Source organism: Monodon monoceros, unplaced genomic scaffold (assembly GCF_005190385.1).
Source record: "Monodon monoceros isolate NGI ecotype Baffin Bay Population unplaced genomic scaffold, NGI_Narwhal_1 Super_Scaffold_18, whole genome shotgun sequence".
Classification (NCBI taxonomy): Eukaryota; Metazoa; Chordata; class Mammalia; order Artiodactyla; family Monodontidae; genus Monodon; species Monodon monoceros.
In genome coordinates this window covers 21,214,599-21,230,967 of record NW_021703774.1, presented here as the reverse complement: position 1 = coordinate 21,230,967, position 16,369 = coordinate 21,214,599, and the positions used below count along the sequence as shown (strand labels likewise).

Sequence of the window (16,369 nt, the reverse complement as noted above, 5' to 3'; positions counted from 1 at the left end):
CCCAGTGATGCTCTGCAGCCCAGAGGGTTATAAGAGGAGGTGGTTGGATTGACCCAAGGTTGGGGTTTGGCCAGACCAGTTCAGTGGAGTCAGTGGGACAGGGAAGAAGAGGATGTTGGTGAGATGACGTCTAAGCTGGGTGGGGGCAAAGTGAAGGCAGAGGGGCTGCAGGGCAAGAGCAGACCAGTGCTAAGGAGCTGCACGTCTCAGATTCATGCACAGGTGCAGTGAGAGGAAATTATGGTCAAAAAGTAGAAAGTCTGAATTTAAGATTTCAGGGGTAGAGCACCTCTAGGTGACGTGGTCCTGCACCGGGCCATGAAATGATCCTGAATTAGAGAGGAGGTAGGAGGCCACGGATCCTAGAGGTGAGCTTTCGGGTGGTAAGGTCATCCAGCATGACGGCAGGACTTGGAGTGGGGAGAACAGGGGGGTCAGGTGGTCACATCTGTGGTGACTGAGGGTTGTGACCAGAGTTTATAGATGACAGTGAGGAGAGGGTAGAAGGTAATACATGAAGGTGGAGAAATAGTGGGCTGAAAGCAGCCCTAGACATCAGGACACAGCCATCCCTGTGACCCTGGAGATCTCATAGGACATGGGAGAAAAGGCAGTTTCAGGTCTGAGATCTGTGGGGAAACTTTGTTCTCAGTGGGAAACCACTGGTCGGAACAGGATTACTAGGTGTTTCTAAAAATGTTGGAACTTTTAAAATGGACGGTTTGTGACTTCAGTATATGTATAATTCTTGGGAGTAAGAATGTCGGTAACAGAGGTTAATTATTAGATGTCACAGAATCTCAGTTTTATTCCTTTAGTACAAATGTCCGCATGGTACCCAGCAATTAGACATTCAGACCATGGGGGACCCCAGAATTGACTTAGTCTGGCCTCTTACTCTACAGATGAGAAAGGCTGATACTCAGGGGTTAAATGACTTGTCAGAGGCCATGTCCCTAGAGGCAGAGGCAGGAGTGGAACCTGAGTCACTTCAGCCAGGCTGGCTCACAGGCCTTTCAGTGTCTCTGGTGTCTGTAATTTTATTTTAAATAAGCATGCACTTTTTTTTTTTTTTCCCTAAAGCAGCCTTCTTTTTTTGTGGTTTTAAGTTGGCATCTGCATCTTATTTTTATTTTGTCCTTTGTTTACATTACTGCATACATCTTCTTTTAGTAAATTAGATGAATTTTCCCCGTTGATCTACTAGTTCAAATATCTTTCTCTATCGTACCGGGTAAATTATTAAACAGCCTCTCAATAGTGCAGTACGCAGTTTCAGTGTGTCTGTAATGTGAGAAATATAATCTGAAGATAAAGACGCTGTTTTCACATTGTTGCAAAACACCAGTGCCACATAGTGTCTAAACTGGGATAAAACAGGATTGCTGTTCAGTGTCAGCCTTTGTGGTGTAGACTTCTAGATTTCCGATTAGGAGACTGTTACTGTATTCTTTTTCCAGTTTAACTAGGACCTGTGACCCAGAATGTATATGACATTAATTTTAAAACTCTTGCTTTTTACTCTGATTATGTAACTGAACATGCCAAGGAGAAACTGGCGGAGTGCTCTTTCTTTGAGGCAGCAAAGAAAGCAGTTATTCCTAAGTGATAGATTTTTTTTTTCTTCTACGGAAATTTTGTCACAGGTGACCTGAGCTGTTTTGTCAGAGAACTGAACAGTATTTAAAAGTAGGGCTTCCCTGGTGGCGCAGTGGTTGAGAGTCCGCCTGCCGATGCAGGGGACACGGGTTCGTGCCCCGATCCGGGAAGATCCCACGTGCCGCGGAGCGGCTGGGCCCGTGAGCCATGGCCACTGAGCCTGCGCGTCCGGAGCCTGTGCTCCGCAATGGGAGAGGCCACAACGGTGAGAGGCCCGCGTACCGCAAAAAAAAAAAAAAAAAAAAAAAAGTAAAGCTAACTCATTGGAGTTAGATGTAAGCGTGCTACGTGGCCCTGAGGATAGACATGTTTATTTACTGGAAATTTGTGCTAAGCTTCCAGGCAGGTACAATAGAGATTTGATTCAAAAGAAATTTTAATCTAAAACCTCTTGGGAGATAATTTAATAAATTTTCTAACTTCTGGGAAGTACAGGTCTAAGCTTAATTTCACATATTTAAGAAATTCTCTTTGATATTGTTTCTTATAATTTATCAGTTTAAGACTGTTTTCCCTGCATGATGCTTTAAGTGGTACTGAGAGACCCATATATTTGGGCTTGAAAAATTCTTTTTAGCCAAAAAAACAGAATGCACAGTGTTTTCCAATTAGCACTTTCCCAAGCTAAGAAAATGGAAATTTTTTTACTTAAATAAATGGGGAAATACTTGATAATACTTCAGAATTATCACAAAATGACCAAATGTTCGAAATGCCACTTGTTCTGTTTTCAGTTGCTTCCTTCCCGTGTAAGGTACAAACTCTTTAACGAGTACAAGGATGGTTTGATTTAATTTTCACTTTTATTTGTTTCAATGAAACTATTCCCAATTTCACTGCTGAGTAGCTAAATAGAGAACTGGGAGGAGCCACTTAAGCAAACGGTGTGAATGACCCGTAATCAGAAGTACATGTATTTTCTTAACTTCGCCTCCTGTGGTATCTGACGCATGGGAATGGTTAGCATGTGACATTTTCTAGTGCTATTTCTTTTTTTTTTTTTTTTTTTTTTTTTTTTTTTGCGGTACGCGGGCCTCTCACTGCTGTGGCCTCTCCCATTGCGGAGCACAGGCTCCGGACGCGCAGGCTCAGCGGCCATGGCTCACGGGCCCAGCCGCTCCGCGGCATGTGGGATCCTCCCGGACCGGGGCACGAACCCGTGTCCCCCACATCGGCAGGCGGACTCTTAACCACTGCGCCACCAGGGAAGCCCTCTAATGCTGTCTGTTTATTCACCGTTCCAAGTAAGGTTTTCCAGAACAGGCTGAATTACGAGACCTTAACTTCATTGCTACTAGAAAGCATTTTAAGTATATTTTCAACTTAAAATATCAGAGAGCTTCTTTTTTTTTTTTTTTTTTGCGGTACGCGGGCCTCTCACTGTTGTGGCTTCTCCCGTTGCGGAGCACAGGCTCCGGACGCGCAGGCTCAGCGGCCATGGCTCACGGGCCCAGCGGCTCCGCGGCATGTGGGATCTTCCCGGATCGGGGCACGAACGCGTGTCCCCCGCATCAGTAGGCGGACTCTCAACCACTGCGCCACCAGGGAACTGAGAAATGAACTGGGACTTAAAATATCTGTCAACTCTAGTGTTAATGCCTGCTTTCTGAATTTTGTGCCTAGTGAGCGGACCAAGGTCTCAGGATCCAAGTTTAAAAAGAAATGGTGTAAAAGTTCCGGGTGAACATCGAAGAAAGGAGAATGGCGTAAGTGATCATTGTTACCCATGCCATGTATGGACCACAGTGATACTGCTTTTTTAACCTTTAAATCTCATTCACTGTTACTTTTTTTTTCAGTGGGTTATTAAGGATGGCCCTTTCTAAAAGGCCTATTTTAAACTTATTTCTTCAAAACAGTTAATTTTGATGATCTCCACGTGGCTGTCGAAAGAATTCAAATGCTGAATGTACCATAAATTCAGAACAAAACAGATGTTGAGCAGGTTGGAGGAAGTGTCTGTTTTTTTGGTGATTTTTTTTGTTGCCGTCGTTTTTAGCGATGAATGATATATTAATACTCTTGCTACTGCATATGAATTTTAGCAGGTATCCTTGGGATTCCTTGTAGGCATTTTCTTTTCAGAGCTTAGACTTTTTAATACTGTTAAGGATTAGCCAAATTACCTCTCTCCAACCTACATTTGCTTCTGCTCTGCCTTTCCCCATATTCTTTGTTTTTCCCCCCAAAATTCTTCCTGTTTCTCTTCTCTGATCTCATATTTATCTTACAGTGAAGAAAGGTTGATATGACAATAACAGAAATGGTCTCAACCATTAACAGGATTTCAGTGCATCTTGACACAATGTATCTTTCCCTATCACTGGGTTTTTTATTTTTTATTTATTTTTTCGGCCACGCAGCATGCGGGATCGTAGTTTCCCGACCAAGGATAGAACCCATGCCCCCTGCACTGGAAATGCAGAGTCTTAACCACTGGACTACCAGGGAAGTCCCATCACTGGGTTGTTAAAAAACATCTTGATAGAAGTATAATTGTCATATAATAAACTGCACGTATTTCAGGTATACAATTTGATAAGTTTTGACGTATGTGTACACCTGTGAAGCCATTACCATAATCAAGATAATGAACATATCCATCACCCCCTCCCCCCAAAAAAAAGTTTCCTTACGTCCTTCTGTAATCCTTTCCTTCTTGCCTCCCTCCCCATCCTCAGGGAACTGGTAGCAAGTCTCCTTTCTGTCACTACAAATTAGTTCTATTTTCTAGAATCTAGGAAAAATGGAGCCATCCAGTATGTACTCTTTTTGTCTGAATTTACTCAGGATAATTATTTTGAGATTAATCCATTTTGCTGTGTGTATCAATAGTTGATTCCTTTTTATTGCTGAGAGATACTTCATTGTCTGGTTACACCACTCCTTATCCATTCATCTGTTGATGGACATTTGGGTTGTTTCCAGTTACTCCATATCAAGCTACAATGAATATTTGGGTACACAACTTTGTATGGACATATACTTTTATTTCTCTTGGGTGAATACTTAGGAGTGGAATGGTTGGGTCATTTGGTGGATGTATGTTAACTTTTTTTTTTTAACATCTTTATTGGAGTACAATTGCTTTACAGTGGTGTGTTGTATGTTAACTTTTAAAAAGCTGCCAGAGTGTTTTCCAAAGTGATTGTTTTATTTTACATTCCCCACCACAGAGTTCTAGTTTTTCCACATCCTTGCCAACATTTGGTATGGTCATTCCTTTTCATTTTGGCTGTCTAATAGGTGTGTAGTGGTATTACACTGTGGTTTTAATTTGTATTTCTCTAATGGCTGATGATGTTGGGCATCTATCATGTGCTTATTTGCCATTTGTGTATTGTCTTTGGTGAAGTATTTGTTCACCTCTTTTGCTTAATTTTTTCTTTATTGGGTTGTTTACTTTCTTATTACTGAGTTTAAGGCTTCTTTATATATTCTGGATCCAAGTTTTTTATTACATAGATGATTTGCAAATATTTTTCCCAGTCTATGACTTGTTCTTAATTTTAATACAGTATAATTGATCAGTTTAGAAGTTTTGTAGTTTTAGATTTTACATCTAAGTTTATGATCCATTTTGCAGTAACATTTGCATATGGTGTGAGAGTTAAAGTTCATTTTGTTTTTCGTATATGGATAGCAGTTGTACAAGCAGTATTTGTTGAAAACACTAAACTTTCTCCACTCAATTGCCTTTTTTTCTAAAATCAATTACCCCATGTATGTGTGGGTCTATTTTTGTACTCTCTATCCTGCACAATTGATCTGTTTATCTATCATGATGTCAGTAACACACTGTGTTGGTTACTGAAACATGGTAAGTCTTGAAGTCAGGTAGTGTATGTTTTCAACTTCATTCTTTACAGAGTTTTGGCTATTGTATGCCCTTTGCACTTCCATATGGAATTTTAGAATTTGGTTGTCAATTTATACAAAAAAAGCCTGTTGGGATTTTGGTTGGGATTCTGTTGACTCTGTAAGTCAGTTTGGGAAGAATTGCCGTCTTGACAATATTGAGCTTTTCGGTTCATGAGCACCACTTCGCCATTTATTTAAGTCTTCTCTCTCTCAGCCATGTTTTGAAGTTTTCAGTGTGCAGATCTGGCACATCTTCCGTTAAATTTATTCCTAAGTGCTTCATGTTTTTTATGCTATTGTTAATGGTATTAAAAATATTTTCTTCATTTTCTGGTTGTTGCTAATATATAGAAATATAATTGATTTTGGCATATGGATGTTTTATCCTGCATTCTTGCTAAATAAATTATTCTGGTAGCTTTTTTGTAGATTCCATAGGATTTTCTTCATAGATGATTGTGTTGTCTTTGTGTAAAGACAGAAAAGAAACTTTTTTTTTTTACATCTTTATTGGAGTATAATTGCTTTACAATGGTGTGTTAGTTTCTGCTTTATAACAAAGTGAATCAGTTATACATATACATATGTTCCCATATCTCTACCCTCTTGCGTCTCCCTCCCTCCCACCCTCCCTATCCCACCCCTCTAGGTGGTCACAAAGCACCGAGCTGATCTCCCTGTGCTATGCGGCTGCTTCCCACTAGCTATCTATTTTACGTTTGGTAGTGTATATATGTCCATGCCACTCTCTCACTTTGTCCCAGCTTACCCTTCCCCCTCCCCATATCCTCAAGTCCATTCTCTAGTAGGTCTGTGTCTTTTACCCCTAGGATCTTCATGACATTTTTTTTTCTCTTAAATTCCATATGTATGTGTTAGCATACGGTATTTGTCTTTCTCTTTCTGACTTACTTCACTCTGTATGACAGACTCTAGGTCCATCCACCTCATAACAAATAGCTCAACTTCATTTCTTTTTATGGCTGAGTAATATTCCATTGTATATATGTGCCACATCTTCTTTATCCATTCATCCGATGATGGACACTTAGGTTGTTTCCATCTCTGGGCTATTGTAAATAGAGCTGCAATGAACATTTTGGTACATGACTCTTTTTGAATTATGGTTTTCTCAGGGTATATGCCCAGTATTGGGATTGCTGGGTCGTATGGTAGTTCTATTTGTAGTTTTTTAAGGAACCTCCATACAGTTCTCCATAGTGGCTGTACCAATTCACACTCCCACCAGCAGTGCAAGAGGGTTCCCTTTTCTCCACACCCTCTCCAGCATTTATTGTTTCCAGATTTTTTGATGATGGCCATTCTGACCGGTGTGAGATGATATCTCATTGTAGTTTTGATTTGCATTTCTCTAATGATTAGTGACGTTGAGCATCCTTTCATGTGTTTGTTGCAATCTGTATGTCTTCTTTGGAGAAATGTCTATTTAGGTCTTCTGCCCATTTTTGGATTGGGTTGTTTGTTTTTCTGTTATTGAGCTGCATGAGCTGCTTGTAAATTCTGGAGATTAATCCATTGTCAGTTGCTTCATTTGCAAATATTTTCTCCCATTCTGAAGGTTGTCTTTTGGTCTTGTTTATGACCTTGCTGTGCAAAAGTTTTTAAGTTTCATTAGGTCCCATTTGTTTATTTTTGTTTTTATTTCCATTTCTCTAGGAGGTGGGTCAAAAAGGTTCTTGCTGTGATTTATGTCATAGAGTGTTCTGCCTATGTTTTCCTCTAAGAGTTTGATAGTTTCTGTCCTTACATTTAGGTCTTTAATCCATTTTGAGCTAATTTTTGTGTATGGTGTTAGGGAGTGATCTAATCTCATACTTTCACATGTATCTGTCCAGTTTTCCCAGCACCACTTATTGAAGAGGCTGTCCTTTCTCCACTGTACATTCCTGCCTCCTTTATCAAAGATAAGGTGACCATATGTGCGTGGGTTTATCTCTGGGCTTTCTATCCTGTTCCATTGATCTATCTTTCTGTTTTTGTGCCAGTACCATACTGTCTTGATTAATGTAGCTTTGTAGTATAGTGTGAAGTCAGGGAGCCTGATTCTTCCAGCTCCATTTTTCATTCACAAGATTGCTTTGGCTATTCAGGGTCTTTTGTGTTTCCATACAAATTGTGAAATTTTTTGTTCTAGTTCTGTGAAAAACGCCAGTGGTAGTTTGATAGGGATTGCATTGAATCTGTAGATTGCTTTGGGTAGTAGAGTCATTTTCACAATGTTGATTCTTCCAATCCAAGAACATGGTATATCTCTCCATCTATTTGTATCATCTTTAATTTCTTTCATCAGTGTCTTAAAATTTTCTGCATACAGGTCTTTTGTCTCCTTAGGTAGGTTTATTCCTAGATATTTTATTCTTTTTGTTGCAATGGTAAATGGGAGTGTTTTCTTGATTTCACTTTCAGATTTTTCATCATTAGTGTATAGGAATGCCAGAGATTTCTGTGCATTAATTTTGTATCCTGCTACTTTACCAAATTCATTGATTAGCTCTAGTAATTTTCTGGTAGCATCTTTAGGATTCTCTATGTATGGTATCATGTCAACTGCAAACAGTGACAGCTTTACTTCTTCTTTTCCTATTTGTATTATTTTATTTCCTTTTCTTCTCTGATTGCTGGCTAAAACTTGCAAAACTATGTTGAATAAGAGTGGTGAGAGTGGTCAGCCTTGTCTTGTTCCTGATCTTAGTGGAAATGCTTTCAGTTTTTCACCATTGAGGGCGATGTTGGCTCTGGGTTTGTCATGTATGCCCTTTATTATGTTGAGGAAAGTTCCCAGTTCCCTCTGTGCCTACTTTCTGGAGGGTTTTTATCATAAATGGGTGTTGAATTTTGTCGAAAGCTTTCTCTGCATCTATTGAGATGATCATATGCTTTTTCTCCTTCAATTTGTTAATATGGTGTATCACATTGACTGATTTGCGTATATTGAAGAATCCTTGCATGCCTGGAATAAACCCTGCTTGATCATGGTGTATGATCCTTTTAATGTGCTGTTGGATTCTGTTTGCTAGTATTTTGTTGAGGATTTTTGCATCTTTGTTCATCAGTGATATTGGCCTGTAGTTTTCTTTCTTTGTGACATCCTTGTCTGGTTTTGGTATCAAGGTGATGGTGGCCTCGTGGAATGACTTTGGGAGTGTTCCTCCCTCTGCTATATTTTGGATGAGTTTGAGAAGGATAGGTGTTAGCTCTTCTGTAAATGTGTGATAGAATTCGCCTGTGAAGCCATCTGGTCCTGGGCTTTTGTTTGTTGGAAGATTTTTAATCACAGTTTCAATTTCAGTGCTTGTGATTGGTCTGTTCATATTTTCTATTTCTTCCTGATTCAGTCTTGGCAGGTTGTGCCTTTCTAAGAATTTGTCCATTTCTTCCAGGTTGTCCATTTTATTGGCATAGAGTTGCTTGTAGTCATCTCTCATTATCCTTTGTATTTCTGCATTGTCAGTTGTTACTTCTCCTTTTTCATTTCTAATTCTATTGATTTGAGTCTTCTCCCTTTTTTTCTTGATGAGTCTGGCTAATGATTTATCAATTTTGTTTATCTTCTCAAAGATCCACCTTTTAGTTTTATTAATCTTTGCTATCGTTTCCTTCATTTCTTTTTCATTTATTTCTGATGTGATCTTTATGATTTCTTTCCTTCTGCTAACTTTGGGGATTTTTTGTTCTTCTTCCTCTAATTGCTTTAGGTTCAAGGTTAGGTTGTTTATTCGAGATGTTTCCTGTTTCTTAAGGTAGGATTGTATTGCTATAAAATTCCCTCTTAGAACTGCTTTTGCTGCATCCCATAGGTTTTGGGTCATCGTGTCTCCATTGTCATTTGTTTCTAGGTATTTTTTGATTTCCTCTTTGATTTCTTCAGTGATCACTGCGTTATTAAGTAGTGTATTGTTTAGCCTCCATGTGTTTGTATTTTTTACAGATCTTTTCCTGTAATTGATATCTAGTCTCAAAGCGTTGTGGTTGGAAAAGATACTTGATACAATTTCAGTTTTCTTAAATTTACCAAGGCTTGATTTGTGATCCAAGATATGATCTGTCCTGGAGAATATTCCATGAGCAGTTGAGAAAAATGTGTATTCTGTTGTTTTTGGATGGAATGTCCTATAAATATCAATTAAGCCCATCTTGTTTAATGTATCATTTAAAGCTTGTGTTTCCTTATTTATTTTCATTTTGGATGATCTGTCCATTGGTGAAAGTGGGGTGTTAATGTCCCCTACTATGATTGTGTTACTGTCGATTTCCCCTTTTATGGCTGTTAGTATTTGCCTTATGTATTGAGGTGCTCCTATGTTGGGTGCATAAATATTTACAATTGTTATATCTTCTTCTTGGATCGATCCCTTGATCATTATGTAGTGTCCTTCTTTGTCTCTTCTAACAGTCTTTATTTTAAAGTCTATTTTGTCTGATATGAGGATTGCTACTCCAGCTTTCTTTTGGTTTCCATTTGCATGGAATATCTTTTTCCATTCCCTCACTTTCAGTCTGTATGTGTCTCTAGGTCTGAAGTGGGTCTCTTGTAGACAGCATATATATGGGTCTTGTTTTTGTATCCATTCAGCCAGTCTGTGTCTTTTGGTGGGAGCATTTAATCCGTTTACATTTAAGGTAATTATTGATATGTATGTTCCTATTCCCATTTTCTTAATTGTTTTGGGTTTGTTATTATAGGTCTTTTCCTTCTCTTGTGTTTCTTGCCTAGAGAAGATCCTTTAGCATTTGTTGTAAAGCTGGTTTGGTGGTGCTGAACTCTCTCAGCTTTTGCTTCTCTGTAAGGTTTTAATTTCTCCATCAAATCTGAATGAGATCCTTGCTGGGTAGAGTAATCTTGGTTGCAGGTTTTTCTCCTTCATCACTTTAAATATGTCCTGCCAGTCCCTTCTGGCTTGCGGAGTTTCTGCTGAAAGATCAGCTGTTAACCTTATGGGGATTCCCTTGTGTGTTATTTGTTGTTTTTCCCTTGCTGCTTTTAATATGTTTTCTTTGTGTTTAATATTTGACCGTTTGATTAATATGTGTCTTGGCGTGTTTCTCCTTGGATTTATCCTGTATGGGACTCTCTGCACTTCCTGGACTTGATTGACTATTTCCTTTCCCATATTAGGGAAGTTTTCAACTATAATCTCTTCAAATATTTTCTCAGTCCCTTTCTTTTTCTCTTCTTCTGGAACCCCTGTAATTCGAATGTTGGTGCGTTTAATGTTGTCCCAGAGGTCTCTGAGACTGTCCTCAGTTCTTTTCATTCTTTTTTCTTTATTCTGCTCTGCAGTAGTTATTTCCACTATTTTATCTTCCACGTCACTTATCCGTTCTTCTGCCTCAACTATTCTGCTACTGATCCCATCTAGAGTATTTTTAATTTCATTTATTTTGTTGTTCATCGTTGCTTGTTTCATCTTTAGTTCTTCTAGGTCCTTGTGAAATGTTTCTTGCATTTTCTCTATTTCCAAGATTTTGGATCATCTTTACTGTCATTATTCTGAAATCTTTTTCAGGTAGACTGCCTATTTCCTCTTCATTTGTTAGGTCTGGTGGGTTTTTATCTTGCTCCGTCATCTGCTGTGTGTTTTTCTGTCTTCTCATTTTGCTTATCTTACTGTGTTTGGGGTGTCCTTTTTGCAGGCTGCAGGTTTCGTAGTTCCCATTGTTTTTGATGTCTGTCCCCAGTGGCTAAGGTTGGTTCAGTGGGTTGTGTAGGCTTCCTGGTGGAGGGGACTAGTGCCTGTGTTCTGGTGGATGAGGCTGGATCTTGTCTTTCTGGTGGGCAGGTCCATGTCTGGTGGTGTGTTTTTGGGTGTCTGTGGACTTATTATGATTTTAGGCAGCCTCTCTGCTAATGGGTGAGGTTGTGTTCCTGTCTTGGTAGTTGTTTGGCATAGGGTGTCCAGCACTGTTGCTTTCTGGTCGTTGAGTGAAGCTGGGTGCTGCCGTTGAGATGGAGATCTCAGGGAGATTTTCCCCATTTGATATTCTGTGGTGCTGGGAGGTCTTTTGTGGACCAGTGTCCTGAAGTTGGCTCTCCCACCTCAGAGGCACAGCACTGACTCCTGGCTGCAGCACCTAGAGCCTTTCATCCACACGGCTCAGAATAAAAGGGAGAAAAAGTAGAAAGAAAGAAAGAAAGAAGCTAAAAGAAAATAAAGTAAGGTAAAATAAAATAAAGTTATTAAAATAAAAAAATAATTATTAAGAAAAATTAAAACAAAAAACGGACGGATAGAATCCTAGGACAAATGGTGAAAGCAGAGCTATACAGACAAAATCTCACACAGAAGCATACATATACACACTCACAAAAAGAGGAAAAGGGGAAAAATAATAAATCTTGCTCTCAAAGTCCACCTCCTCAATTTGGGATGATTCGTTGTCTATTCAGGTATTCCACAGATGCAGGATACATCAAGGTGATTGTGGAGATTTAATGTGCTGCTCCTGAGGCCGCTGGGAGAGATTTCCCCTTCTCTTCTTTGTTCGCACAGCTCCCGGGGCTCAGCTTTGGATTTGGCCCCTCCTCTGCGTGTAGGTCGCCGGAGGGCGTCTGTTCTTCGCTCAGACAGGACGGGGTTAAAGGAGCCGCTGATTCGAGGACTCTGGCTCACTCAGGCCAAGGGGAGGGAGGGGCACGGAGTGCGGGGCGAGCCTGCGGCGGCAGAGGCCAGCGTGACGTTGCACCAGCCTGAGGCGCGCCGTGCGTTCTCCCGGGAAAGTTGTTCCTGGATCCCGGGACCCTGGCAGTGGCGGGCTGCACAGTCTCCCCGGACGGGAGGTGTGGAGAGTGACCTGTGCTCGCACACAGGCTTCTCGGTGGCGGCAGCAGCAGCCTTAGCGTCTCATGCCCGTCTCTGGGGTGAGCGATGTTAGCCGCGGCTCATGCCTGTCTCAGGAGCTCCTTTAAGCAGCGCTCTTAATCCCCTCTTCTCGAGCACCAGGAAACAAAGAGGGAAGAAAAAGTCTCTTGACTCTTTGGCAGGTCCAGACTTTTTCCCAGACTCCCTCCCAGCTAGCCGTGGTGCACTAACCCCTTCAGGCCCGAAGCCTGAGCCTCAGCTCCCAGCCCCACCCGCTCTGGCGGGTGAGCAGACAAGCCTCTCGGCCTGGTGAGTGCCGGTCGGCCCTGATCCTCTGTGCAGGAATCTCCCCGCTTTGCCCTCCGCACCGCTGTTGCTGTGCTCTCCTCCGCGGCACCAAAGCTTCCTCCTCCGCCACCCGCAGTCTCCGCCCGCGAAGGGGCTTCTAGTGTGTGGAAACCTTTCCTCCTTCTCAGCTCCCTCCCACTGGTGCAGGTCCCGTCCCTATCCTTTTGTCTCTGTTTATATTTTCTTTTGCCCTACCCAGGTACGTGGGGACTTTCTTGCCTTTGGGGAGGTCTGAGGTCTTCTGCCAGCATTCAGTAGGTGTTCTGTAGGAGTTGTTCCACATGTAGATGTATTTCTGATGTATCTGATGCTGTTGGTATCTTGTAATGAATCACATAGAAGCAATTCTCCTTTCAGGTGAAGCTGCAGAAAAATGACTGAATAATGGCTGTTCCTTCATTATCTCCTTTTTCTACTTTTCTTCTTTTTCTACTAGTGTTGGAGGGTCTCCTGCAGAGTCTGGGGGCGGCTGTGGCTCACCACAGGGACAAGGACACTGGCAACAAAAGTTCGGGGGAGTACTCCTTGGCGTGAGCCCTCCCACAGTCCGCCATGAGCCCCATCCAAGAAACGTTTTTGTTTTCAATCTGGGCACAGTTTATTTCTACTTTTTTGTTCTGTGGCACTGGTTAAACCTCTTAGGACCATGTCCAACGGATGTTTAGAGAGTGGCCATCTTGTTTTGTCCCTGATGACCCAGTGTATCTTGAATTTTTAAAATTCTAGTGTCATAGTTTTAAAGGGTGTTTTGATGACTGTATTCTAGGTTTGCTGCCAGTGTCCCAGTATCATGTTTAATATGGTCAAACACTGCCTTCCTAATTTAAATTAACTATAGAACGAGGTAATTCCAAGTTGTTCCATCTGTGTCACTGACTATTGAAACTAGTTAATTTAAATTTACAGCTTAGAAGAGTGTTGGTCTGTATGTTAGTATGTTTTATATGTTAATAAATCAGTGTGGGGTATTAATATAAAAGTTAATGGTTTCTTTAATATTATGGAAGAAAAATGGCTAAATAATTTTGTCATGATTGGTTCAGATGATGCTTATAAATGGGCCTTTGAGGGAGGAATCTCTGTGATCATTTTGTACTGAGTTGGATTGTTCGCATTTTTTTTGGTAGGTTAATAGTCCTAGGATGGACCTGACACTTGCTGAACTTCAGGAAATGGCATCTCGCCAGCAACAACAGATTGAGGCCCAGCAACAAATGCTGGCCACTAAGGTAATATCGTGTTTTCAAAGACCTAACAGGCCACTCCTGTTAATGTGTGTGTAAAGCCGTTTACGTTCCATTCACTAGTAAACCAGTTACCTCACAGATACGTGTTGATACCATCAACCCGAAAGGTACCTGCTTTCTTCTCTTCACTGCAGCATTTTATAGAAACCTTAAATCATCCAGTTGTTCCAGATCTTCCTGACCACCATTCTGATCAGAGTTAACCACGCTATGTTGAGTATCAGTAAAACAGGAACAGCGGAAAGAACCTTTCAGCTTTGCTTGTAGGCACAACTCTGGGCTAACCTTCTCCTGAATCATTACTACAGCAAGAGGAGCTTGCTGCTCATGCAAACCTGTCCCCAGCTGCTGCTTGGCACTGGTAACAGGCTGCTTGCCTTTATCTGGGGACATTCTTCACCCACCACCTAATTCTCATCCTGTCCTTGGACAAAGAAAACATGGGAAGCCTCTCCATTTCTATCTAAACCAGTCTCCCTGCTGCTGCTTCTGCCAGCCATGGGCTTCTAGTCTAAGCCAGATGTTGTCAGACTTTGTCTGTAAAGGGCTGAGATATTTTAGGCTTTGCAAGCTGTGCTGTCTCAGCTCTGCAGTTGTAGCAGGAAAGCAGCCATAGACGAATGGGTATGGCAGTGTGCCGAGAAGACTTTACTTACAACACGGATAGCAAGCTGGATTTCGCCTGCAGGTCTGCCAGCCCCTGGTCTAAATACCCAGTCTCTGCCGCCGACCAGTCTTTGAGGGACTGTAAGTTCACTTGGGGTGAACAACTTGAGGGTTTGAGTAGCAAGGTCCCCAGCAGGGCTTTGAAGTGATAGCCAGGGATTCTTTAAGGTGGTTCTCAACATGCACGGTGGCTTTCCCTGGAATACTTTCTAGGGTTCCGATGCATCCTTTCTACTTCTGATGCCAGACACCAGCTTTTTCAAAATCATGTGTATCATTGCTTCTCAAACTTTAATACGAATACAGATCACCTAGGGATCTTGTTAAAAATGCATATTTTGATTCAGTAGGTGTGGGTTGGAGTCTGACAACTTGCATTTCTAACAAGGTCCCATGTGATGCTGACGCAGCATTCCTTGAGTTGCAAGGACATGAATTCAAAGAAAAAGGTTGATTGTTAACAGAATAACTCTCTACCCTCAGGGCCTTATTTTGAAACTATTTCTGTGTTATTTGTATGTTTTAGCCGTATTAATCTGTGAAGTTTACCCTTGATTATAAATTGTGTGGCTATATTACTCAGTTAAAAATTTTAATATAATAGAAATAAAATTGTAAGTTGCATTATTGCAGTTTTCTAAAGGCACTAAGTAGTTCTTTAGCTCTTTTCTAAGTGTATTGAGTGTGTACTAACTATGTACAATACTGTTGACAGAGATTTACATTTCACATTGCATTTAATCCTCACTGTAGCCCTAGGAGGACTAGTGATCATCTCATTTTATAGGTGAAGAGACAGACTTGTGGATTTGGTGAAATTATGTAATTTGCCCAAAGTCTCATAGCTAATAAATGGCAGAGCTTGGGTTTGAATCCAAATTGGACTTCGAAGTGTATCATTTAATAGCTTTCTTTTACTGCCTCCCCCTCTACATGAGCTCCTTCTTAAAATTATAGCCGCAGCTCATGAAAACTAGTTCAAGGATCACTGCTTGCTTGCTGCACAAGGACCACTTGGATAAAAATACTGGTTCCTGGATCTTACCCCCTAAGAGGTAGATTCTAGGCTTGGGCCCGGGAGAGTCTGTTTTTCACAAACTCCCCAGGTGGGTCTCATAGCAGTGTGAAGGACAGATGGTGAGACCAGAGCAACGCCACCGGTGTACCTCAGCCTGGGCACCTCAGGGTGTGGTTAGATTAATTGTGGGTTAGTGCTCTGCTGTTTAAAATGCCATGTCTGATGATGGCTTATATCTTCAGGAGCAGCGCTTAAAGTTTTTGAAACAGCAAGATCAGCGTCAGCAGCAACAAGCTGCTGAACAGGAAAAGCTTAAGAGGCTCAAAGAAATAGCTGAGAATCAGGAAGCTAAGCTGAAAAAAGTGAGAGCACTTAAAGGCCACGTGGAACAGAAGAGGCTAAGCAACGGGAAACTTGGTGAGTTGCTCCCATTTGGTTTACCTCAGTGCTAAATGCTACAGTGTTAAACTGTTTGGGTGTAAGGAAACGCATTGGTATCAGAAAATACGTTGGTGTAGGAAGTTTATGTGAATTTGCAGTAAGTAAGAAGAATAAGATGAGACTCTGTATGTAGATCAACTTCAAAGGATTTTTTTGGAAAAGTATAATTCACTGCAGTTTTGATGCTGCTGCTTCCCCCTGAATTGAATTCAGCTGTTGAATGTTTTAGACAAGGTTTCCAGGTTCCCTTTGGAAAACGTAGTAGTAGTAGTAGTAGTAGTAGTAGTAGTAGTAGTAGTAGTAGTAGT

The 16,369-nt window shown here is 41.1% G+C and overlaps 1 protein-coding gene across 1 annotated transcript in view; it reads left to right on the top strand.

Moving 5' to 3' along the window:
* The window catches only part of TP53BP2 (tumor protein p53 binding protein 2), a 69,421-nt gene that overhangs the window by 31,786 nt on the left and 21,266 nt on the right, over positions 1-16,369 (top strand). The window contains exons 4-6 of the mRNA XM_029229375.1: positions 3,283-3,365; positions 13,817-13,918; positions 15,863-16,037. Of these exons, the coding sequence (XP_029085208.1) occupies positions 3,283-3,365; positions 13,817-13,918; positions 15,863-16,037 (360 nt within the window). The remainder of the gene's footprint in view (positions 1-3,282; positions 3,366-13,816; positions 13,919-15,862; positions 16,038-16,369) is intronic.